Source organism: Anastrepha obliqua, chromosome 5, assembly GCF_027943255.1.
Source record: "Anastrepha obliqua isolate idAnaObli1 chromosome 5, idAnaObli1_1.0, whole genome shotgun sequence".
Classification (NCBI taxonomy): domain Eukaryota; kingdom Metazoa; phylum Arthropoda; class Insecta; order Diptera; family Tephritidae; genus Anastrepha; species Anastrepha obliqua.
In genome coordinates, this window is record NC_072896.1 from 116,831,350 (window position 1) to 116,858,966 (window position 27,617).

A 27,617-nucleotide genomic window follows, 5' to 3' on the forward strand; every position below is an offset into this window, starting at 1 on the left:
ATTTTGTTACTTCTTGTATGACGAAAATCACAAAACTTGAATAAAGCAGAATTTTTCGCATTAAACATGCAGAATTTTGAAAAAGCAGAATTTTAGAAAGCAGAATTTTAAAAAGCAGAATTTTAAAAAAGCAGAATTTTAAAAAGCAGAATTTTTTTGCAATTTACAGAATTTTGTCATCCAGAATTTTGTAAAACAGGATAATGACACGCTCCCTAAGTACAAATATGGAAAATATAATTAAAAAAAAAAAATATAAACATAAAAAAAATTTTATATACATGTACTAGTAGTAGGTATGCGCATGCATGCAGTATGCTTGTGCATATGTAAGTTTTGTCATAAAAGCTTTACAGCGGGGAATATACTGCATTTATTTTATAACACCTGGTGCCTAAGTATGCACATATTTATAAGATAAAAGCTAGTAATATATGTAAAAATATACATTCATACAAGGTGGTGCAAAATTAAGAACCTTATCGGAAGATTTATAATTTTGTCAAGGGGCATCGTACGTCATTCATATTTGATGCTTGTGAATCGTACTGCTGCGCATGAAAACAGACAGTGAATGGGGCGGGTGAAGGTCAAAATAAAGATTTCAAAACCATTTGTTTTTTTATATAATAGAAAAGTTATTTAAAAAGAAAATGGGATGAATAATTCTGCGCCACATTTTATATATGCTTATACAGGGGACTTTAGGGATTACAGAGATTTCAATATTTATTTATTGTATTTTTTTATTTAAGCATTGTACAATGTTTTTTTTTTTCTGCGAATTCTAATAAACTTCAGTGCTAAAACCAAGCGACACCTAAATCCCTAAAAATCTTTAAAATTAATTTTCTTTGAATTTTAAATTTCATTCTTATTATCTTATTGCGCTGCGAAAATTATTTTCCCATAAGGAATCCTCTTTCGTCATATATTCCTATTCTAATTAAATTTTTTCTTCACCAATTTTGTGTAGACGAATATTTGCATCATCATTTTCGTCAACATTGTTTCAAGTAATATAAATACCACTGAAACCGGATATATCTTCTTAAACAAAAAACTGCTACCAAAGCAATATCCGCCATCATGAAAGTTATTACAGCGCATCACTCATACACACGTAACTATATTGCGTGCTTAACTGTACATATTTTTTTCTATTCCATATTCTATATTTCTATTTATGAGCAAACAAAATTCGTGCAGTTCGTTATCATTTAATGAACCCAAATACTTTCGACTAAATAACAAGATAAGTAAATTCACTCACTTTTATTTACATGTATGAATATTTATAAATTATTTAAACTGGTTAACAAACAATTAACCTTTTCCGGAAATTTCCTTTTTAATTTTTTTTTTATATTTATATTTAAGACCGTAAGAAACTCCGAAAACCCTCGAGTGGCCAGTTCCATAAGATTTTCATACATTTTTATACTTCTCTTTTGTACTGAGTTTATTTACCTTTTGCCAATCTAATTTGGCCTAACTTTGAGGAGTGAAGTGAAGCAAGAAAAAAGATTATGCTGTTAAAAATCAATTGCAAATGGCTCATTTTGTATAAGAATTGCTAAAAATGTGAAATATTCGTGTGATAAGTCCCTTTTAACTGTCCAAAGCACATACAGATACATATTGGACGGACAATAGATGACCTCTTTTGTAATGAATTGTTGATAGATTATTTTCCATGCTACTGTCAATTTCCACAAAATTGTTACCATAAAAACGCTATTATCGAGCAATTTCGCTTTATCAATTTTTATGAAAAAAAAAGTTTTCATCAAAAGTCATCGAATTTTTGAGGCAATTTCCTACGATCAATCTTTATTTTATTCATTCTTCATTCATTTTTATTCCTTAGTGATACAAAGTTATATAGGAAGGCTGTATGTAGGAGGTGTATTTTGCCACTAACTCTCCCTCAACCTAACACAGGCAAAAGTTGAGGGCAGTCGATGGATTATTCAGTAGTCTAATACCGTTTAAGAAGAAAAATATTTATTCGTTATGCTTAGTGCGCTCGAAATAAGCTGGAGAATACCAAGGATGATAGATTTACCAGGTTTGCTCTTTAACTATGGGTAAAAAAGAAAATTGTGAGGGGAACTTTAACTGCCACGTCACGAATTTGGCAGCCGAGTTCTGCACGATCATTTCACATGCATTCACACACTCGTCCCATCAGTCGTTGTTCAGACGGCAACGGAATGCTATTGGTTGATTTTTTTCGTATATCATTAACAGTCTCAGTGGTTTTTTTTAAATACTGAGAGCCGAATGACGATATGCTAAATAGCACACCTCTAAAAATTGGTTTACCATGGGGGAGTACTTGGCTCTCCTCTTGCTTGCTTTTATAATTATTCGAACCATTATGTGTATGCCTCGCCTATAAGCATGCAATTCTCAACATTTTGCGTTATTTACACGACATGCTTATTTGATCTAATAGCAACACTCTCCCCATTGAGTCGCTGAGCGACAACACTCAATACTGTTGAGACGAGACTTATGTGTCATACTGAGGATATGCAAGTACGAAATGAGCTAGAATGTTGTTGTCTGAGAAAAATTTGGTTTTCATAACAGTAACAGTACTATTAAAATATAAACAACAACTTTATCAAAACGTGCTTAGAGTTCTCATTTAAATAAGGGACTAAGAGAAATTCATCGAGAGTAACCTTTAACATTGACACTTCTAAGTTTCATCTTCTTTTTTTTGCTGGTTTGTTAGATATTTTAAAAATAAAGATTTAAAAAAAAAAAATTAAAAATTGAAATTTATTTCGTACATAATTTTGGGACATTCAAAATCCAAGTTACAGAAATGCTCCTTTCACTCATCGCTACTTCTAGTAGCCATTTTTTCGTTACAATTCCTCGCACTTTTCCATCATCTTTCTCTTTGAATCGATTTTGAAAATAGTATGTATAACGCAAACACATACACACTCATACATATGTCTAAGTGACTGTTATATTCGTGTAGCCTGCATTACATTTTGAAAAATTTCCATCAGAATATATTACCGTCTTTTTTGTATACAGTTGCTGTGCGCAATAATAGAAACAGTCTATTTTACACACACATACATGCATATGCACTTAGTAAGTCTTCTTGCACTTCTTCTTTTCATTGTTGCTTATTCGCACAAAATCTAAAAATATCAACGCTTGGTTCATCGGCGGCCAATGCCCAGCTAACCCAACTCTCCACTCACACAAACGTACACGCGAGTTAAATTTATTTTTGAAAATAAAATAAATTTGTTAAAGTTTTATTTTTATTAGTTTTATTTTTATTAAAATGGAACAAGTTTGATTACACTTCAAAATAATTTGTTCTTTACTCTTCAAGGTGACTTTGAAGACTACTTTTAACATTAAAAACTATACTTATTCAATTTATTTTAACAGTTAGATTTATACTTGAAATGAAGAGAGAATGATTTCCCCATTTATTCTTACAACAATTACAACAATTAAATATATTACTTACATAGCTAATTATTACAGTTAGATAATGAAGAGAGCGAGAGCGAAAGGGGAAAGTTATTTATAATATATAACTCGCCTCTCCTTAAAGAATTCGAGTCTCGTCGAATCTTTTACAAATATACAATACGAAAGTTTAATATTTTCTTATAGTGATACAGATTTAAATCACAACTTAACATAAAACATGAAATATATTTAAGTTGTTTAGGGGTTTTTTTCCAAGATAAATATTAAACTATATTAGCCATAAATATTCATTTCTTATTCTATAGTTTACATTTTAAAAAAAATAAATATAGTGTGATTTAATATAAAAAAAATATTAACGAATAGTTTTCCATGTTTTGCTCTACAAATCCATTTCATTTTTTTTATTATTATTATTTTTTTTATTTATTTTTATTTTATTTTATAGACTTTAATGGGCGTCTAAATTGTGCAGTGTCTACTTTATTAGGGTTGCTGTGGTGGTATCTGTTAAATCTTTTAGCAGTTTTTTGTCTAATTGCAGTAGGATTTTTAATATATAAATTAGATTTTTGTAAATTAAGTGTAATATTTTCTCTTTTAATATTTTCTCTATCAATGGTTTTCTTTTTAATTGCTTCAGATCTTACCTTAACCTCTTTTAAATTTATGTGTAACTTATTTATAAAATCAATTGGTTTTAATTTAGTCGTGCTGTGAATTGTATTATTATAGTAATTAATTGCTTTTAGTACTAATTCTTCAGAGTCATTAATATTTTCAGCGTTTTTTAATATTCTTATATGCTCTAAGAGAGTCGAATGCATTCTTTCTACATCTGAATTTCCTGTGTGCGAATTCGGTGTTGTAAAATGAGTTTCTATATTATTTTCTTGACAGAACAGCTTTATAAGTGCATTATTAAATTCATTATCCATAATAATTTTATCAGGTTTTCCTAAAAATGCGATTCGCTCTTCGATTTTAGTTTTAATTGTTACCATATTTTTGTCATTTAGTTTATGTGCCGTTCCTAATTTCGTAAATTTGTCTATTGTTGTCAAAAAACTAGTCTTTTGTATCTGAAAAATATCTATATGTACTATTTCATTTGGTTTTTCTGGTGTTGGAGTATGTTGAAATATTTTATTTATTGGTTTTCTGTCATATTTGTTTTCATTACATATTCTGCAGTTATTACAATATCTATTTATAAATTTTAATAATTTAGGATTATAATAATTATCTTTTAATTCTTCGAAATTCTCCTGGATTCCTCTATGGTTACCTTTAATATGAATATCATCAATGATATTCAATAAAGATTCCTCGGATTCAATATCACTAGCAACTTTTGTACAATTTATGAAATTTATTTTATTGTTACTAGAAAATAATTCAATTAATTTGTTCTGTATTATATTATATTTATTATTGTCAAGCTCCGAGTATACCCCAATTTTTCCTCTTTTTATTTCACGTCTAAATAAATCATTCAAATAATGAGTATTATTTAAGTCATTCTCAGACACATATATTATTTTATATTTTTTAAAAAGTATTTCGGTTTCTTTATTTTTATTTTTAACTATTCTTATTTGCGTCCTATATTTATTAACAATTTTATTTATTCTAAAGAAATTAATATTTACATTTTCTTCCGTACTATGATTTACTTCAACTCTGCTCAAAAAATCAGCTACCTTATTCTCCTTTCCCTTAATATATTCAATATCGAGATCAAATTCATCTAATAATATTTTCCATCGGATGATTCTAGAATTGGGCTCTTTAAGTGAATAAAGCCATTTCAAAGGCTGATGATCAGTTTGAACTAGAAACTTTCGACCAAAAAGGTATGGACGGTAATATTTCACTGACCATACAATGGCTAATAATTCTTTTTCCAGAGTTGAGTAGTTTTTTTCATGTCCATTTAAAGTCCTACTGGCGTAACTTACTGGTTTGCCATCCTGGCTCAACACCGCGCCAATAGCAGCATTGCTTGCATCCGTGGTCAATACAAATTTTTTATTAAAGTCTGGATAGCATAATATTGGTGGATTTGTTAAAATTTTCTTCAATTTTTCGAAAGCGTCAATATAAGATTTGTCATTAATATCAATTTTACTATTTTTTTTTAAATATTTTATTATAGGGCTAGCAACAAAGGAATAGTTTCTAATGAATTTCCGGTAATATCCGGTTAAACCTAAAAACGATTTAATTTCTTTTACTGACTTTGGTAGCTCCAAGTTTTGTATTATATTAATTTTCTCGGGGTTGGGCTTTATCCCATTATTTGTTATGATATGACCAAGAAAGTTTGTTTCTTTCGATAAGAATCTACACTTATCTATTTGAACCTTTAAATTGTAGTCATTCAGTTTATTAAATACCTTTTGCAAGCTTTCTAAGTGTTCGGTTAGCGAGGTTGAAAAGACTAGTATATCATCCATATAAATTATACAAATTTTATTTATATAATCAGCCAAAATGTAGTTTAGCATTCGCTGAAATGTAGCGGGCGCGTTTTTGAGACCGAAGGGCATTCGAATGAACTCGAAGTGACCACGGGGCGTTGAAAAAGCCGTTTTCTCAATGTCGCTTTCCTCCATCAAAACCTGATGAAAGCCTTTCGCAAGGTCCAAGGACGAGAAATATTGCGCCTTACCTAACTTGTCAAATAATGACTCTATATTTGGCAGAGGAAATTTGTCATCCACAGTTATTTCATTTAGCTTCCTAAAGTCTATAACTAATCGCCATTTCTGCTGGTTCGAATTATCGGACTTCTTTTTAACAATCCACAAAGGGGAATTATAAGGCGATTTGCTGGGGCGTATTATATTTTCTTTTAACATTTCATTTATTTGCTTTTCTATTTCATTTTCTAAAATCTGTGGATGCCTATAATTCTTGCAGTATACTATTTTATTAGAAGTAGTTATTATTTTATGTTTTACACAGGTAGTTGTAGTTAAATTTTGGTTTTTAATATAAAACGTCTTTTTATTTTTATGTAAAAAATTTTCTAATAACTTATTTTCTTCCTTATTTAAGTTTGTAGGCATTAAATCTTTGAATTTATCCAGCTCAAATTTTTCTATATAATTAATTTCCTCATAAGAAATGTTAAATTTATAGTCAATTAGTTTTATTTCATTATTATTTACTTTAAGAGTATTATTTTGAAAATCTATTATAGCTCCAAAGGGCTGTAAAATATTTATTCCTATTATGCAATCGAATTTTTTATCAATAAAATTAATTAATTTAACAGACATGGTGCTATTTTTTTCTTTGAATTCATCCGGCACATTTACTATCACTTCATCTATAATAATATTATTACCGACCAGAGTATTTAATAAAATTGGTTTTATTAAACTTTTCTTTATTCCTATATTGGAAAAAAAATTATAATCTCCGAGGGTAGTAGCAGCACCACTATCAATTAGGCATCTTGTTTTTGTATTATTTATAGTTAATATTACTATGGGTAATGATAATTTCGAGGCTGCACAGGAAAATTTTCTGTAACGTGAATTGCATCAATTTCCATTGGTTCTTCATTATTACTTAAATGTCTATTATATGAATTTTGTTGATTTTGTCGTAAATTACTAAAATTTTCTAAGTCATAATTTTGGGTTTGTTGTTGCTGATTATTTCTGTTAAAAGTGTTAAAAGTTTGCGTTTGAAAATTTCTGAAATTTCTGTTACAATTATTAAAACCACCACTATTATTTCTGTTATTACGGCTACTATAATTAGGAAAGTTGCTTGAATTTTGAAATCTTTGAAAACCATTCCTATTTAATGAATTATTTGCATTTTGAAAGTTATTATTTGGAAAGGTATTGTTATTTCGAAAATCATTATTGTTTTGAAAACTTTTATACGCAAAACTATTCGCTTGTTTATTATTTACTAGTTTTATATCTTTTAATAAATTATTTTCTAAATAAAATGTATAAGCTATGTTAATAGATCTAATATTATTTTGTAGCAAAAGAGATTTAATACTAATAGGTAAGTAGTTTACATAAATATCAAAAATTAATTTTTCATTATTTTCAGGTGTATACAAAATGTCAGGTTCTAAGCTATACTTTGTGTTCATTAAACTTAAAATTTTACTTAATTTATAATGTAATTCCTCAATGTTTCTAGCTTCTTCGTTTAGAGCGTCACTTCTTAAATTAAAAAAACTTCTTTTTACTCCAAATTCCTCCTTAAGCTTAACTATTATACCCTCCCATGTAGGGTTAAATAAGGTTTCAACCGCCTTTAACGCCTTACCTTGCAGTCTGTTGCTTAATACTGTTTTTATTGTCTGTACATGTTCTGCTGGCGTTAGCTGCAACACAGTTGCGACGTCCCTCAGGTAGTTGCTGAGCGTATATTCACTGCTCCCGTTAAATGCAGGCAAGCTCCTCGCTTCACGCAAGCTCTCAGCTAGCGTCAAAGCCATTGTGGGTGTTGTTGTTTGTTCTAAGCAAACGCTGCTCTGCTTCTTTCTCTAATGATAGCTGGCTTGCTTTCTCTTTCGTCTTTCACGCCGTTAGCACTGGAATGCACACCGTACACTTTCTTCTCTTTTTCCGTTAACTTTTAACTTCTAGTAATTTCTTTTCCTTTTTTTTTTTTGTTTTTTTACGAAGCCAATCTTTTTTCTTGTTTGTCAAAGATTTTGTCCGCTTTAAATATATATATGTACAGTAGTCATATCAATTTGGGCAGTAAAATTGCTCACAAATTATGCACAAATTTGCCGTTTTGCACTCAACTGCGCTAAGTTCAAATTATTTTCAACGATCATAAATTTGTTAGAACTATTCTTTCGGATTAGTTATTACACGAAATATTTTTTTTTTTTTTTTTTTTTTTTTTTTTTTTTGGTTTAGTTTTTAGTTTTTAAGTTTACAAAAATTTCGCTTTTTGCCTCACTTTAGTAATGTCCACTTGAATTATTTGCGGTTCACATCGGTTTCTTGAAAATTTTAAACTTTTCTTTTGCCGATTATCACTGGATATGTTTTAACTAACATATCCCATCCTCGTCGCCAGTTAAATTTATTTTTGAAAATAAAATAAATTTGTTAAAGTTTTATTTTTATTAGTTTTATTTTTATTAAAATGGAACAAGTTTGATTACACTTCAAAATAATTTGTTCTTTACTCTTCAAGGTGACTTTGAAGACTACTTTTAACATTAAAAACTATACTTATTCAATTTATTTTAACAGTTAGATTTATACTTGAAATGAAGAGAGAATGATTTCCCCATTTATTCTTACAACAATTACAACAATTAAATATATTACTTACATAGCTAATTATTACAGTTAGATAATGAAGAGAGCGAGAGCGAAAGGGGAAAGTTATTTATAATATATAACTCGCGTAGCACACACACCTGCACACCATCCCCAACACATCCGCTGCCTTGGGTGGTACAAAACGATGCTAAGCGCGAGTGACCTGCAAAGTTTCACATTTTTACGAATGTGAAAGCCAATGTGAGCAAGCACGTCCAAGTTGATGTTCCTTTTCTGTTTTGTTGCGCGCGTGTAAGTGTGTGCGTGTATAAGTGTTTATGCAATCAATAGTGATTAGATACAAAGCTGAGTGGCAGCGTTGCAATGGTCACATGCGATTGACACACGCGTCGTTCATGGTCGAGCTGATTGTGTTGCATGATGCTTTGGGGGCGAGGAAAATTAGCTGTAAAAATACAAATACAATGTGGAATTCTGAGCAATTCTTTTATGAAAGTGCTTATATGTTTGTATGTATATGAACTGGAAAATAATGCTGAAATTAAATATAAGTGATTTGGTTATCACTGCTGACTACTTACATATCTAGCACTTGGGCTGCAAAGTTCTGGGCCTTACAAAGAAAATAGGTTTTTTTTTTTTAAATTAGCTTTATTCATCAACGCAATTTCCATCAGGAATAACGCAATCATTTCAGCACTGCTCTAACATTTCAATACCACTTTTGTAGAAAGATTTATCTTTTGTCTCAAAATAGGCCTCAGTTTCAGCGATAACCTCTTCAGCGAAATCTCTTACCAGTGAGCATTTTTTTGGCAGCCAGTAGTCGCTGGGAGCCAAATATGGTGAATACGGTGGATGTGGTAGCAATTCGAAGTGCAAGTCAAGTCAAGCTCTTCTTGTTTTATCTTGACGTGAGTTTTCCAGCGCAGTTTGGCATTTAGTGCTCTGCTCAGATTTTTGGCCTGGTTAACGTATGAGATTATCGACGCATGGATGAAGATTGACTTGGAAGCAGCGTTTGTTATGTGCTGACTTCCTTTTGCTTAGATTTATTTTCCATGCCTTAGCCTATTTGTATTTAGTAATATTCTCAGTTTTTTGGCGGCCGCTGTAGCCGAATGGGTTGATGCGTGACTACCATTCGGAATTCACAGAGAGAACGTCGGTTCGAATCTCGGTGAAACCACCAAAATTAAGAAACACATTTTTCTAATAGCGGTCGCCCCTCGGTAGGCAATGGCAAACCTCCGAGTGTATTATTTCAGCCATGAAAAACTCCTCATCAAAATATCTGCCGTTCGGAGTCGGCTTAAAACTGTAGATCCCTCCATTTGTGGAACAACATCAAGACGAACGCCACAAATAGGAGGAGAAGCTCGGCCAAACACCCAAAAAGGGTGTACGCGCCAATTATATATATAATATTCTTAGTTTCTTGTAGGTTATTCGTTGCGTTTTCGGTACTGTTAACGACTGCAAGGATGGCAATGTCATCCGCAAATGTGTAAGTTCTTCCTGACTTGCAGGTGGTAGATCGTGGGAATACCGGGGATATAGCAAAATACCCAAAATGCGTCCCTGTGGAGGGCCTACGTCTATATTTTTTAGATAAGAACATGCATTTTCGTTGTTTTACACGAAATTACCTATCATTAAATATGACGAGAGTACCTTGCAGTATTCGTTATATAAGGAAGTGCGTGACACCGCCTACAAAAAAAAAAAAAGAATATCCAAAATCAACGCGAATTTGGTGCCACTTATAAATGATATTTTATTATACTAAAGCTCAATGAGCTAAAAACTGCGTTCTCGAAATTTTCTTAAAAGTTTTATGAAATTTTTATGAAAATTTGTTGAGTTTTCTTCATATAATATGGAAAACTTTGAGTTATATGGTTTTTGTTGTAGTTTAACCAGATTTTTATATTTTTATAAAAAAAATATAAATCAAAGAAACAAGAAAAAGAATGGTTAAACCTTTGCCATATGGTGGACTGGTTTTATTTTGAACACAGGTGTGTGTAAATGCACTTCTATTTGTGCATAAGCAGACATAAACCCTGTAACCTTCCCCACCCGTTGTCATTACAAGCATTAACCAGAGAATATTAAAGAAATGAGAAGGCACAAATGTTACTACTAAGTATTTTTAGTACAATTGAGTTTTGAAAGGTTTGCTAGAAGGGATTTTAGCATATCGACGATATATTGGACACCACAGTAAGTTTAGCCCACATAAAAATATAAAACAGCACACATCCCATTCGAATTTATTCACATTTACATTCATTCACATTAACATTCGCTAGTTACACAGTATTTATACTCTTTTTCAACGGCACTTCGACGCATACAGCATAACATACTTCTAGGGGCGTGCCTGTTATTTTTTAGCTGATATTGTCATCATTTGCAATCATATTGCTGATTGCGTAATTGCCAAAGTCGAAGTCAGAGCAACATAAATATTTTTTTACGAAAACATATCCGTATCTAAGACTCTAGTGAGTGCATGTGCACGCAAGTATGCCTGGGCTTTTGTATATGTATGTACATACATACACCCCTGCTTATGTGTGTATGTAAAATGCACATGAGGGCTTGACTCTCTCATCACGTTTTACTGCAGCCGCTACTTTTTGACTACATGCTTTCTTTCTTTCTGCTATTTTTCGGTTGAGTAGATTTCATTTGTTTTTGCAAATACTTTCGTTTGATTGTGTAGGTGAAATCTGTACAGTGTGAAATCTGAACTAGTGAAATGTGTAGGTGCTTCGGAACTAGTACGGTATGCAGTATACTGTTTCTTCCTGTCATCAAGAGAGTCATGTGCGCTGCTTTCTGTAATGAATATCGCAATCTGCAGTGGTCTGTGGGAATGCATTCTGTTTGTCTTTGGGAGGGAGGGTTATGAGTCACCTAAACCGACTTTGATTATTAATAAATTATTTAAATAAATATTAGCTATGAAAAACTCTTAGATTTCCCATTTTTAGTAGTCTGTAAGAAATCATTTTTAGATTTACTTAATAAATAAATAAATAAATTATGCTAGTTTTGAATTATAGAAAAGAAGTTGCAGCTGAGGTTACTAGTCATGGTTCTAAATTACCTGGAAACATATCAGTTAGTTACTAGTGAATTTCCCTGCACCCTGTAATCATGTGCACCTACATAAATTTAATTTTTCTGCAAGCGCTTTTGTATTTGCTTCGCTCGAGAGATACTTATTCTTCGTAATCTTTACATAAGATTCATTCAAGTGATTATATGCTTGTGTTTGATTGCATGATGCCTCTACCAAAATAATGATTGCGTATCTTTCCCACAACGCAGTAAGTTATTTATATTTTTGTTGCGTCTACATATTTGTATTTTCATGTAACCGTATTGAAAATATACTCGTAGTCATTAAAAATTCAATTAGCACTTATGTATATATACATCAACCATATTGTTTTCGTAACCATTTTCCAAGACGCCCATGTTCTTACTAGTAGTTAGAGGTATATAGGTATAACACATAGGCTGAAAAGTCACGGGCCTAACGCATAGGTGGCACTGGTTTTATTGCATTCACCTCTTTTTCAGTTAGTGGTAACCTTAAAAAGACGGCTGTTAAAATTTAATGATATTCTATTCATTAGTTCGTGAGTTAAGTATAGTGCTAAGAGTAACGCTTCTTGTACCTTCATGAATTTTAGCCACGGTCAAAATGTTCTCGAGTTGAAGTGCTTTGTCCTGGTGAAAAATAGTTTTCTTCTTTTGCTAACTGGGACTTTTTCACGAATTTTTTTGTTAGCTGGTCTAAAAGGTTACAATAATATTCAGAACTTATTGTTTTACCAGTTTGCAAGTAATCGACGGATTTTTTAGATTTTCTGCTTCTTATAAATTTTAATCCTTCACTAATTGAGTCCACAATTCGCCTACGGGTTACTTCTTTAACGTGAGTATTATAACTTTTTGCATAGCTAAAGTCGCATACTACTGTAGTTTCTAAAATAATTTGCAGATTAATTTCTACGCAGGTCTGTTCAAATGCTTTTAAGTAAACAACACTCATAAATTGAAAACATGGTTCAAATTTTATTGCTAATTTTTGTTAATTAATATAGGGTGTTTTTTTAGAGGTTAGGTTTTCAAGATGAAATAAAACGTATATAATTTAATGTTATGGCCAAGAATTTAGCTTTATTATAAAGATAAGGGTTTGCCATTATGTTTTAAAAATGATTTCGCGCAATTGGCCGCCGCGGCTGGCTCGAATAAATTCCAGCCGAGAGGCCCAATTTTCGACCACTTTTTGCAGCAATTGGGGCCGTATGTCAGCAATAACGCGCCGAATATTCTCTTCCAAGACGTCAATCGTCTCGGTCTTATCTGCGTAGACAAGCGACTTCACATAGCCCCACAAGAAATAGTCCAGCGGTGTTATATCGCACGATCTTGGAGGCCACGCCACAGGTCCACGGCGCGAGATAATGCGCTCACCAAACGTTTCCTTCAATAAATCGATTGTTGCGTTGGCTGTATGGCATGTGGCGCCGTCTTGTTGGAACCAAAGGTCGTCCACATCAACATCGTCCAATTCAGGCACGAAAAAGTCATTAATCATGGCTCTATAGCGCTCTCCATTGACTGTAACATTATGGCCGGCTTCATTTTTAAAGAAATATGGACCAATGATTCCCTCTGCCCATAGAGTACACCAAACAGTGACTTTTTGAGGATGTAACGGCGTCTCAGCAATAGCTTGTGGATTATGTTCACTCCAAATGCGACAATTTTGCTTATTGACATACCCATTCAACCAAAAGTGAGCTTCATCGCTGAACAAAATTTTCTTGTGAAAATCGGGATCGGTGGCCATCTCGTTTTGGGCCCAAATTTGCACGATTTGCAAACGTTGTTCAGGTGTAAGTCTACTCATTATGAAATGGCAAATCAAACTGAGCATAAATCAAGTGACAGCTATCAAAAAGACCATCTACGAAAAAAGTAGTGCCAACTTGAAAACCTAACCTCTAAAAAAAACACCCTATATATCCTTTAACTAAAAATAGAAAAAATCGGGCGCGTGAAAGAACAAAATATTTTCCTTTTAAAAATTTAAATTTCAGATGAAAATCGAATATCCCGAAAAAGTATTCATGTCAAACAAATTAATTAGAAATGTGTAGATATGAGTGTAAATACAGGGTCCAGCACTCGAAGTGTAACTAACTTCAGGCCCCTAGCGCAGTTAGATAGCTAAATGACAGTTCAGACTATTGTTTATAAGCGGAAGCATTTGCCGAGAGTAAACGCAAAAAAGAAAATCAGTAATGGATTTCAAACCTAATGGTGTGATTGCATTGTATTTGGCTGAAAAATCGCAACTAGCGATTCTTCGTGAGCTCGAGAACCTTAAAGTAAATAAAGTTTTTGCGTATCGCACCACTACTCGCTACAATGATACTGGTAGCATCGGGAAACGTCATGGAGGTGGTAACCAAAAGACTGCAACGTCACGTGAAATGGTTCAAGAAGTGAGGAAGCGACTTGAACGAAATCCCCAACGAAGTGCCAATCAAATGAAGAAAAAGTGCAAATATCTGACCGCAGCATCCGCCGCATACTGAAAAATGATCTCAAAGTCAAACTTTACAAGATCCAAACGGCGCAAGAGTTGCTTCGCTTGGTTGAAAGCGGTCAATTTACACACATTGTGTTTTCTGAAGAGAAAATTTTTGAAATTGAGCAATTCGTAAACTTCCAAAACGATAGGATTTATTTGACCAACCGTTCATACGAAAATTTGAGTCATCGATTGGCCACCAGGAGACAGCACCCGCCACAGTTAATGTTGTGTGCCGTTGTAACCGCAAATGGACCCTCTCCAATCATTTTCATCGAGCCTGGCGTCAAGGTAAATGCGAAATATTATCGGGAAAGTTACTGGAGGTTGCTTTGAAGCCGAGCGCTGACAAACATTTCGCTGGCAGACCATGAACGTTTCAACAGGACTCGGCACCATCTCACAAAGCTCGAATGAAACAAGAATGGCTAAAAAACAACGTTTCGAACTTCATAACGTCCACACAATAGGTCTCAAATTGACCAAACGCGAATCCAATGGATTATTCTTTTTAGGGCATTTTGGAAAGAAAGGTCCGAACTAAAAGATTCACCTGTTTTGGAGGCGCTGAAAAAAGCCATTTTCCACGAGTGGACCAAAATATCTGCAAGTCACATTCGGGTAGCGTGCGACTCGTTTCTGGACCGTATCAAGGCAAAAGGTAGTCATATCGAGCTTAATTTTTTCATTTCTTACTTTTAATTGAATAAAGATATTTTTCCAAACGAAATTTATGGCCTTTTTATTTCATTAGACTTCGAGTGTCGGACCCTGTAGATATGGTATAACACTCCCCTCTCAGTATATTTTTCTTCTTACGCAAAAATTATTAAGTGTTTTGAAGTACTTATCTAATTCATTCAATCATTTCTAAATCACGCAAATATTTACAATTACAGTTTATGTATTTATAATATTAAGGCAGATTGCGTGTGGCTTTACTTTGCACTTTATTGACAAAAGTTTTTTAGAATGTTGTTTGAAATTATCATATGTATGTATGCATAAATATAAATTTTCTCATGTAAGTACTTACAAATACATCTTACATAAAAATGTTTACAAAAAAAAAAAAAAAAAATACTTGCACCGATTCAAGTGAAAATTTACCTTTCTAATTTAAAAATAAGCACTCATATGCCTCTTCTTCTTCTTCATACCTACATGCACTTACAATATCTATGTGCACATGCACACAAACACTACCATTGAGGTGAGTAAATGCAGGCATCACGAATGCTGTGGAAATGTGCCACTCTCTCTTCTTCTATGCTCAGCGCACGATGCGCTCACACGTGCATTGAGGTGGCGTTGGTTGAGCTTTAGTTTAAGTGCAAAAGTGGCTGTTAATAACTCCACGAGCGCAACAGTTATTACTTTGTGTAGCTTCAAATTGCAACACGTTCGTTCATGTCGGAGCACGTTGCACTACCTTACTCATCGCTGGCTGTTAGTACAACATCTTAGTCGTGCTGTGCATGCGAATGGGTAGCGTGAGAGAAGTAATGTGAACTGCAAAGTGGTGGGGGTACTTATCATTAGCGATTTGGCGTTATGAACATATTATTGCTAACGAAAATTGGTAGTACATAGAAAACAAGTTCGTTAAGATGCAGCACATGACAAATGAGAGCACAATTTTTTAGTTTTTTATTACGTTTTTTTTTAGAAAAGTGTAGCCTTTTTGTTTTTATTTTTTTCGAATGGGGGGTTGAAAATGCCTAATGGATCATCAAAGCTGCAGACGCTGCAATGGTATGTCCGGAGAGTAAAAAACTCACCCCTCGCCCACCCTGCAACCGCTTTCACATTACGTCAGAGTGGCGTTTCAACTTCCTTATTACAAAGCTCTATGCCTATGTGCCTGCGTCCAGGTCCCGCCCTTTTATACGGAGAATGTTTTCCGTGAAACCACTGATGATCTCTCAGCGCAGCTGCTTAGCATCTTGTCGATTATATTTTCAGTGGTTACTTGACCGACTGCATTCTCCAGCGTTCGACGTACTTGCTCCCAACGTGTGCATTGGAAGAATGTGTGTTCAGCGTCATCTTGGGCGGTATCCACGTACATATATACATGTGGGGTGTTCGCTTTTCCTTATTTTGAACAGGTACTTCTGGAAATACCTGTGCACCGAAAGCATTTGGGTTGTATAAAAATTGACTTCAACGAAGTTCCTGCTGCTCCATGTGGCGACGTCTTTTATTAGCCTAGTCGTCCATCTGCCGCGTGTTTCGTTATTCGCGCGCTGCAGGTTTGCTAACTCTTCCTTCAATTCCCTCTATCTCTAAAGCCCACAACGTTTTCCTCTCAAAGACTAGTAAGTTTATCCGTATTGAATTGCTTATCATTTGAACATCTGGCCCTGATACTGTGCGGTAGGCGGACACAACTCTCTGGACTGCCGTTAGTTGAAACGATGTTAAATGCTTGCATCTGTAATTTATCTTGAGCGCATTAGCCCATAGTTCAGCTTCGGAGAGCGTGGTAGCCATCATTATTTTCCGTTTCCTCTGGGTTGGACCCCCTATGTTTGGCATCAGTAGGGATGTCATCTTAGCGGCTTTCTCTGTTGCGTGATTTATTTGGCCCCAGAAGGTTAGTCTTGAGTCTAGTCTTATGCGTAGGTACTTTAAAACCTTTTTTGTGGCTAGCGTATTTGAGCAAGGTTGCATGATAACTTCCAACGGGATGTGCTTCTTGGTTAGACGTTTTAATTTGCTTAACGTGCTTAATTTGAGTCCACGCGAATCTAGCCACGTTTGTGTCCTTATCATAACTTGGTTAAGTTTTCTACAAGCTTTTTCAAAGTTTCGTGCTCTGATGACCGATACGATATCATCTGCGTATTCGATTAAAAAGATACTATCGGGCATTTCTGCATTGAATACCTCGACATAACTAATGTTCCACAAGTGCGGTATGAAAATTGATCCTTGTGTTGATCCGGATGTGACGACCGATGAAATAAATCCAAATTTCAAATATTATTAAATTCATGAAACTTTTTATTACAATTCCATGGTTTTTTAATTCGAATTTGTAGAAATATTTTTGGTATGCAATTTTATAAATTATTAAATTTTAGTGTTTCGAATAGCTCTTAACCCTTGGTATACATATTTATCTATACATATATAATTGGCGCGTACACCTTTTTTTTGGGTGTTTGGCCGAGCTTCTCCTCCTATTTTTGGTGTGCGTCTTGATGTTGTTCCATAAATGGAGGGACCTACAGTTTCAAGCCGACTTCGAACGGCAGATATTTTTTTTATGAGGAGCTTTTTCATGGCAGAAATACACTCGGAGGTTTGCCATTGCCTGCCGAGGGGCGACCGCTATTAGAAAAATGTTTTCTTAATTTTGATGTTTCACCGAGATTCGAACCAACGTTCTCTCTGTGAATTCCGAATGGTAGTCACGCACCAACCCATTCGGCTACGGCCGTATACATATTTATCTACTTTACAAAATAAACTCATTTCATTCTCTCCAAATATTTTATATTTCAATTCCATTAATTTTCCATATTGTTTTGCCTTTTTCCTTTAACTAACTAAAAATCTTACTTTGAAATATTTCTTTACAGATTTTTCATAAATAAAGGGTCTTTAGTAGACCACCGGTTGATTGTTTCCATACATTTTCAACCCACCTAATTCATCTATTAAATCGGCCAAATGAGTGTCGAAGAGGACGACTCTGTTCTACAAACTTAAACACCCATTTCATTATTAAAATAATACAAATTTTGTAATGGACTGGCTATTGGCAACACCACAGTTACATAGCGCCTTCTCTTCATTGGGTTCTCTGGAAGGGGATACCTACGTTGTTGGGCCAGATGCGTTATGTGAGTATCACTAAAATATCATTCACCAAATTTTTATTGTCACTATATCCATTGCAATATTCCATTGACTTCTTTCTTTTCATTATCATCATCGCCCGCCTTGCAGCAATTCTAGAGGAAATAAATTATAAACTTACCTATGAAGATCAGACGTTACGCACCTTTCGTCGCGCCATCGGCTTCGGCCAAAATGTGCGTTCCGATTTGATACCGCTGCTGGAGAATACGAAAGATGATGCTGTACTCGACTCGGTCATACGCATCCTGGTTAATTTGACTGTGCCTGTAGAGTGCCTCTTCTCGGTAGATGTCATGTATCGCACCGAAGTCGGTCGACATACCATCTTCGAGTTGAACAAGTTGCTCTATACAAGTAAAGAGGCCTTTACAGATCCGAAGAGCACGAAATCTGTTGTCGAATACATGAAATATTTGTTGGAGTCCGATCCGAAATTGTCACTTCAGAAATGTGATAAAATCAACAATTGCCTACTATTGCTCCGCAATGTTCTCCACATCCCAGAGACAAATGTGAACTTTGTAATGCCCTCAGCACATTCCCAGCCAGGTGGGTCACATCCGGTGTCGATGCAAAATGCAATACTTTGGAATCTCTTCATACAAAGTATCGATAAACTGTTGCTGTACCTCATGACTTGTCCACATCGCGCCTTTTGGGGTGTCACCATGGTGCAGCTGATCGCGTTGATGTATAAAGATCAACACGTCAGCACGCTCCAAAAGTTATTAAATATGTGGTTTGAGGCTTCGCTATCGGAGAGTTCGGAGGATAACGAGAGCAATACCTCTCCACCCAAACAAGGTAGTGGCGACTCTAGTCCCATGCTTACATCGGATCCCACTTCTGACTCTTCGGACAATGGTAAGTCCTACTACACAGTTGCGATTGAGAAAGTAACGGAACAGTTCGAATTGCTAATGCCACCAGCAAGATTAAATGCTGATTTACGAACGCGAATAGGTGCACTAAAGAGTCCTATTTGTGTTTCAACAGGTAGTAATGGTTGCAAGAACGAGAGTGCCGAAGATCGTCGACAAGCCATGCGCGAGGAGGCGACCGAAGCCACATTGCAGGAAGTTAGCCGCAAAGGACACGAATATCAAAACTCAATGATGTGCGATTCGCATGTGAAGAAGGAAGTTGACGATGTGGAATTGGGTAGCGTTGACAATAGGGGCGGCAATGAACAGCCATGTACCATCAAAATCGAAGCAATGGATGATATGGGAGGTGATGACGATAATTGCGATGGTAATGGTGATGTTGATGTTCATGTTGGTGGTGATGTTGATGGTGATGGTGTTGCTAATGGCGACGGTGAAGGCAGTTGCTCGGTCGACGCAGTCGGCTCAGCACAACCATGTGATATGAGTGAAGATAGCGACAACCAACAACAACAACAACCAGTTGAACCCAATCAAACCACTACCAGCGAGTCGAACCAAACCGACGCAGATGCGGTTAAATTCAAAGCGCCAGCAGTTGTTACAAAATTCAAACAAGCGTATCCACAGCCCAAAATCTGCCAAAAGGTGCCACATTCGGGTCAGCTGAATTTGAGAAAGGGAAAAAGTTGTCCGCAAAAGCGTGAGTGTCCTTCATCGCAATCGGAGTTGTCAGATTGTGGCTATGGCACACAAGTGGAGAACCAAGAGTCCATATCCACCTCGAGCAACGATGACGATGGCCCACAGGGCAAACCGCAACATCAAAAGCCACCCTGCAACAGTAAGCAGCGCAGCAAGCAACGCATTGTGATGGCGATGGTAGACAAGAAAGAGCTACGTCGCAAAAAACTGGTCAAGCGTAGCAAGAGCAGTCTGTAAGTTTGCTATAAAGAAAAAGAGTTCCCTAATTTTAAATTAAGAGTTAATAAATACGTTCTACAACATTTCAGTATCAACATGAAGGGTCTGGTACAACACACGCCAACTGATGAAGACATATCTAATTTGTTGAAGGAGTTCACAGTCGATTTCCTACTCAAGGGTTACGGCTGTCTTGTAGGCGAATTGCACTCACAACTGCTTACCAATATTGTAAGAATTGACATTTTTAATCAACTTAGCATGCGTAATTAAGTATTGACTTGTCTGTCTTAGAAAATTCCCATCGATACGTCGCACTTCTTCTGGTTGGTCACCTATTTCCTTAAATTCGCCGCGCAGCTGGAGCTGGATATGGAGCATATCAGCGCAGTGCTCACCTACGATGTCATCAGCTATTTGACTTATGAAGGCGTCACGCTTTGCGAGCAACTGGAATTGAACTCTCGCCAAGAAGGCAGTGATTTGAAACCGTATTTGCGGCGCATGCATTTGGTCGTAACGGCCATACGAGAGTTTCTGCAGGCAATCGATACCTACAAGAAAGTGACGCATTTGAGTGAAGTGAGTTTTCGTGTAATTCGGATATTGTATGCGTTTGTGTGTACTTTTGTTAAAACTAGCAAAGGCTGCAGTAATTCTTAGAATTTTATTAGAATCGTACAATGGTTGATCGGTGGCGCTAAGGGTTTCATTCAACACTTTTCAGTCAAAAACCAAACAAAAAACGAGTTAGAATTGGTTTAAACTGTGGACATCTATCGACTGTTATTAGACAGCTAAATAGTGATGTCATATGGACTCAAACGTGTTCCCTACTAGACAACCAACTGGCAATCTTAGTTAGTCTACACCAAAGAAAAGAAAAAGGAGATCACTGATACGTTAGGACGGGCATGATGAGAGCCTTGTAGAGTATTAGTTCCATTCGTCGAGAGAGAGCTTTAGTTATCAATTGCCGACTTAGTCCAAAGTAGCACGTAGAGAGATTCTAAGTTGGATTTCATGGTTGACATTCTTAACAGTGCTAATGCTGGCTCTCAGTTAAACGAAGTCTTTTACAACCTCGAAATCATAATTGTCAACAGTGATGTGGGTGCCGATACGCGAGTACTTCGACTATTTGTTTGATGACAGGAAGTACTTCGTTCTGTTCTCGTTCACCAGCACCAGACCCATTCGCTTTGCTTCTTTATTTAGTTTGGAAAAGGCAGAACTAACAGCGCGGTTTTTGACCGGCATACGCCAACAATTGTGCGCTCTTATAGAAAGTTGTGGCTGAGCGATTAAGTTCTGCGGCTCGCACGATCTTTTGTAGAATCAGGTAGAAGAAGTCAAACCAGAGCGAGCCACTCTGTCTGAAACCTCGTTTGGAGAGGTCCTTTCTAATTCTGAAGGCTTTGCTGGAATTGAGCAACGTCAGTTTTATTTACTACAGCAACAATAAAGTGGCAAACTGTGTATTAGATTATTTGAGTTATGGGGAAAAGTGTGTTGCCAGTTAAGAGACATTTTCATTGCCTACTTGTAACGCAATAGTTTTTCTTTTTATAATTTGGAAAACCATAACGGATACTAGGTGGTCCAAAAGGTTATGAAGAGTTTAAGGGCTCGCTTCTCAAAAGTAGTTCTTTCACTTTTTTAAGTTTTCATTTTCCTTTAACTTTCGTTCTATTAAGCTTTAAATATAATTCCTTTTTTTTGCAGGATGATCGCTTGCATTTGCGACGCTTACAAAGTCAAATCAGTTCCACTGAGGATTTGCGTTGCCTATTCGTACTTCTCTTGCGACGATTCAATCCAAATTTGCATACCAAGCAGTACCTGCAGGACTTGGTTGTAACAAATCATTTATTACTGCTGATTTTGGACTTTATTACCCAAACAGAAGGTGACACGAGTATCAAGATGACCGAGCATATAGCGCAGTGAGTGTCAAATGAATAACCAATGCCCATTTATGGACATAAAAAAACAAAACTATCTCGAAATTAATGTTAAATTATACTTCATTTCAGATTCGCTACGCTCGAAATTATGAACTACTATGGCATGCTCTTGGAGGACTTTAACAATAACGGTGAATTCGTTAATGATTGCATCTTTACGATGATGCATCATGTTGGCGGCGATCTGGGACAGATCGGCACGCTCTTCCAACCGATTATATTGAAAACATTTTCACGCATTTGGGAGACCGATTATGAGCTGTGCGATGTAAGTCGAGCGAATTTATTGTGGACAAAAAAGCATTTCATATTTGAATTTTTACCATTCTCTTCCCAGGATTGGTCCGATTTGATAGAGTACGTCATACATAAATTCATAAATACACCGCAAAAAAATTCGTTGTCCTTGCCAAAGGCTTCACTGACAGAACTAACCAAGGAACACAATTTAGAAAATACAGTCTGGTATGTAAAAAGCATAAATTATTGAAAATATAAAATATAATAATTTTTTTCACCCTTTAAGTGCTTGGACTCAGGAGGAAATGGACACTTTATATTGGTATTACGTGCAAAGCAAGAAGAGCAATGATGTTGTGGGCAAAATTGTGAAATTATTCAGCAATAACGGGAATAAGCAGAAGTCGCGTATCTCGATTATACAACAATTGCTGCAACAGGTAAATGCACCTCCACTTTTAGTACATAATTTAATAAAATTCTGCTAATACTAACACTAAATTCACCCCCGCCCTCACAGGACATCATAACCTTAGTTGAGTATGATGATCTGATGAAATTCGAAGACGCTGAATACCAACGCGCTTTACTCACCACACCAACTTCGACTTCTACCGAATCGGGTATTGATCTAAAGAATTCTGCAACTTCTGCTAAACCTTCTGATGATATACAGGTACTTTTATGATTCGATAATTTCTTTAAATCACTTGCTAATTATTCTTATTATCCATTATCGATAGATTCTACGCGATCTTATAGTGAAAGAGAATAAGGAAAAGCATTTGGTTTGGCTACAGAAGATTTTGCTTGAATGCTGTTATATAAAGTTGATTCTAAAGAATTGTATACTACGCGAAGATCGACAGAATCTGCAGTATGTTATGGAGCCAGTGGCATATCATTATATAGGTAAGTAACAAAAGGTGGCTAATGAAAGCTCTGCAAGCATACCACTAGCCCCTGAACCCTTTCTAAATGTCAGTTCTGCACTCATTCAACTATGAATTGACGATTTCATGAGGTCTACCCATGAGTTGGGAACCTGCAGACTAGCCAAGTGCCATGTGAAAGAATCAAACAGGAAACTAGCGACTTTTCTCCTAAAACTTAATAGGAAGTACTTGAGAGTACTGGTGGGCGTAATCATAGGTCACAATGCCTGGTTACCATGGAAATCATTGCCGACCGAATATGCCAATTCTGTCGTGAGAATGAGGACATTGCAGAGCATTTTCTCTGTAGCTGTTCGGCGTTTTCTAGAATCAGACTTAGGGTATTGGGGTGCGATGTTCTGAGTATGGATAAAGTTCATACTATTCCGTGCCTCTTAAGATTCATAAACGAATACAAAAGTGACCTCAAACCTGTTTTTCAGTCTTACCATCCTATAATATCTATCTTGTCTCTCTGGTCTTCCCGACAAATCTAATCTAAATACAAGGCGGCGGTCATCGTAGCCGAATGGGTTGGTACGTGATTACCATTAGGAAGTGCGCAGGTTCGAATATCCGTGCATGAAACACCAACTGATAGGCAACGTTTTTTCTAATAGTAAGCGACCCTAGGCAGACAATGGCAAACCTCTGAGTGTATTTCTGACATGAAAATACAGCCATTTGCCATTTTTCATATTTGGAATTTAAACTAAGTTATGACAACTCAATAGGCCTCACAGTCGTCGAAAGAATGCAATCAGCCTGTAAAGCAAATACTACTCACTTTCAAAACTCTTCAAATCAAAGTTGCTTAACAGACCGTGCAAAATTACAATGCATAAATCTGTAGTCCAACCAGTTTTGCGCTGCGGATCAGAGTCGTGGACATTAAGTGAAATGGACAAAAACAAATTCCAAATATTTGAAAGAAAAATTTTGAGAAAAATCTTTGGATCAGCAATAAGGATCCAAGAACTGGACCAACTAATAAAAGAAAATATTGCTGTGCGCTTCATCAAAGAAACAGATGGCTAAGTCGTGCCACAAGAGTAGGCCCAACGAGAACTCAACGAGACGCTAAAACATTTACGACGAAAACAAAAGATAGACGAAGATCAAAATGGATTGACGAATTGTAGGATTACATGAGGAAACTTGAAGTAAAAAAATAGAAAGAAATCAACCTAAGACCGGTTCAAATGGATGAAACTCACCTCGTGCAGAGGTATCGTGACGTTACTTAAGTGAAAAAGATTAATGAGAGATGACAAATTCAAGCATAGCGAAGGGAATCTCTGGAAGCTTACGCGTTGTAATAGGGCGAAATAATCATTTAAGCTGAAAAGACAAAGTCTGAATTTATAAAACATGCGTTTGACCAGTATTAATCTATTCAGTTGAAACCCGAGCAGATGCAACCGCGACACACCAAGCAATGAACAAGGTTGAGATGGCAGAAGTGCGATCTATCACAGGACATACTCGCGAGATCTTATGCGATACGTTGAGATTAGAGGGATATGTAACACGCAAGACATTGTTAGGTGGAGGCGAAGACGAAGAAGGGAACAGAAAAATCACTTGTTCCATAATGAGTAAGGCAAAGCTACCCTGCGCCTGAGTAACTGAATAATTTCAGGACTGGCTCGTTTGTTTATTCATTTGATTTAAAGGTGCATTAACTACTTTTAGTCGTCTTTGAATAGCTCAGCTGACGGATCATATTGTGAAATAGGAATTTGAAAACGGTGAGTCGAGAAGCGACGAGAGAATGGTAACTCCTAAAACACTCAGGCTGAACAGCCCATTGTGTTCGAGGTTCTGGAAAGTAAAAGGGTTGATAATCTAAATGAATTAGTGACAGAGAGAAAGAGATAGGGTAGAATAGAGACAGAGATGGATAGTCCTGTGAGAGTTTGCCAAATTCTTTGGCAAATTTGCTCATTCTCATGGCATTGGAACCCGGGTCTTCAATGGTTCCAATAGGGTCATATGTTGGCCCCATGGGTCGAGTCCTGTAACAATACTGACCATCAACCAAATGTCTTTTCTACCAAGTTTTAGAAAAAGTTCCACGGTTTCCCATTCGGGTTTGTAACAAAACACTTTGTAATTCTGCAGTGTTCTAGACCGGACCATCGCTCTTTATGTAAATTGCATACATAATCGCTGATCTACTTCATGATTCCTGAAGAACTGATTCCGGTTATTGGCTCCGCAGTTAGCCAATTCATCGGCAATTTCATTTCCTTGAACACCGCGGTGTCCTATGCAATTTTGTCATATGTCATATGATGCTAATCGAAATGAGCCAAGTCCTCAAGATAATATCCGCAAATCAATAATTACTAAATAATAATTTATTAAATTTCTTTTCTTGCTGTAATTTTAGTGAAAAACAAATCAATTCCCGTCGTGCAATGGAACAGCGAACAGGCAACAACAATGCTATATCAACCATTTGTGTTGCTTCTGCATAAATTAGGATTTCAATTGCCTGCCGATGCCGGTTCGATTTTCGCACGCATTCCCGATTTCTGGACGGCAGAGATGATCTTCAGTTTGGCGCGCAAGTTGGGCCCATTGGACAAGTGTGAGTAATTTTGAACGGTGGGGTATATGTTTAGTGGTTAATGTTATGTTCTGTTTCTTTCTTTTTTACAAAAACAAAAAAAAAATTATATAAAAAAACAAAATATTTAAAAAAACAATTGGACCACGTATAAACCATCAATTCTAAAACATTTATGCACAAAAACAATATCTAATGGATTTATAATAAAACGAAAAACAAAAAAAAAAAAAAACAAATAATTCTCGACCCAACTCAAACAAGCAAAAAAATATAAAATAAATCAATATAACATCAACGAAAATAATATATTTATAATGAATTTCCTTACGATAAATGCAAATATTAATGCATCCGCTCGTTCGTCGTTCATTGTGATTTTGTACACTCTCAACCGAATACTTACAATTACAAATACTCCTCTATTGCTCTTTTACCGCTTTACTCTCTGTGTGTATTTCTCTCGTTCTGTCTCTCTTGCACTTTCGATCTCACAGTGTTGATCAAGTTCGATATGAGTCAGTTTGAGGATGTGAATGCAATAGAGTTGCCGCGTTGCCATCACGTAACAGCGGCACGCGGCTCACTCTCCTCAATGTCCAGCCTGGAAATGGAAATTGGTGGCGTTGATGAGTACACAGTGTTGGGAAGTAGCTCGGATAATGGAAATTGTAATGGTCGGGCAAGCCGAAATGGACGTTCGAGCAGTGGAAGCGGCAGTATGTTGGCGCCAGTGCCCGAGGTGGATGCCAAATTGGAGAAGGCGAGCGCGAGTAACGATATATTTGCCGTACCGAAAGCGAAACAATGCAATTCAATCATAAGGTAAGAATGGTTTTTTCTACAATTTACTCTTAAGTTGGTATTCTCGAAGTTTCGTATTCTGACGATGCTTTTGAGTTATGACTTGGCTTGGGTTACTAAGGTGAGGTGTTGTGCAGGGTGGGCCATATAGCGTTTGCTTTTTGAACCACCTATTTTTTTGAGAATGGTAACACAAATGACATGTCAAATGTATTCATAATTTACTTAAACGTTTGACATTTACGAAATGGGACGCTATAAGCTTGAACAAAATTGGGAAATATTGAAAACCTATTTCCAAAGTGGTGAGTCTTCTACTCAAACTGTGAGAAATTTGAAAAAAAAAATTACAAAAAAAAAGATTTGCCAACAAGACAGATTGTGGATCAATTTGTTAATCGTGTTCATGAAGGTGAATCGTTAATGGATAAAACAACACGTGAACGTGCTCAACAGTGCGTACACCCGACAACATTGCTGCTGTAGCCGAAAATGTGCGTTAACATCCAACAACCTCAACTCGTCATCGTTCTCAAGAATTGAACATTTCACGCACTTCTTTAAGGAGAATTTTGCATAAAGACCTCGGTATGAAGGCTTACAAAGTTCAAATGGTGCAAGAACTGAAGCCTAATGACCATCCAATGCGTTTTCGGTTCGCTCAATGGGCAGAAAATCGTTTGACCACAGATGAGCATTTTTACCGAAAAATCATCTTTTCTGATGAAGCTCATTTTCACATCGGTGGCTACGTCAATAAGCAAAATTGTCGAATTTGGGGCTCAGAAAATCCACACGTTACTGTAGAGAAGCAAATGCATCCACAACGAGTCACTGTTTGGTGCGGTTTTTGGTCTGGCGGCATCATCGGGCCATTTTTTTTCGAAAATGAGCGAGGAGCTGCGGTTTCAGTAAATGGCGAGCGTTACCGTGACATGCTCAACGAGTTGTTTCCAAAAATTGAAGAGGATGACATGGACGACATTTGGTTTCAACAGGACGGTGCAACTTGTCACATTGCCAA

At 36.0% G+C, this 27,617-nt stretch overlaps 1 protein-coding gene across 2 annotated transcripts in view; it reads left to right on the forward strand.

Moving 5' to 3' along the window:
• The window catches only part of LOC129248550 (protein timeless), a 78,409-nt gene that overhangs the window by 15,040 nt on the left and 35,752 nt on the right, over positions 1–27,617 (forward strand). For both annotated transcript variants that reach the window (XM_054888138.1, XM_054888139.1), the window contains exons 3-15: positions 17,979–18,242; positions 18,349–19,125; positions 19,258–20,086; positions 20,162–20,303; positions 20,367–20,654; positions 21,798–22,018; positions 22,109–22,307; positions 22,377–22,504; positions 22,566–22,719; positions 22,800–22,955; positions 23,023–23,191; positions 25,610–25,810; positions 26,287–26,614. In XM_054888138.1, the coding sequence (XP_054744113.1) occupies positions 18,146–18,242; positions 18,349–19,125; positions 19,258–20,086; positions 20,162–20,303; positions 20,367–20,654; positions 21,798–22,018; positions 22,109–22,307; positions 22,377–22,504; positions 22,566–22,719; positions 22,800–22,955; positions 23,023–23,191; positions 25,610–25,810; positions 26,287–26,614 (3,689 nt within the window). In that variant the 5' untranslated portion in view covers positions 17,979–18,145. The remainder of the gene's footprint in view (positions 1–17,978; positions 18,243–18,348; positions 19,126–19,257; positions 20,087–20,161; positions 20,304–20,366; positions 20,655–21,797; positions 22,019–22,108; positions 22,308–22,376; positions 22,505–22,565; positions 22,720–22,799; positions 22,956–23,022; positions 23,192–25,609; positions 25,811–26,286; positions 26,615–27,617) is intronic.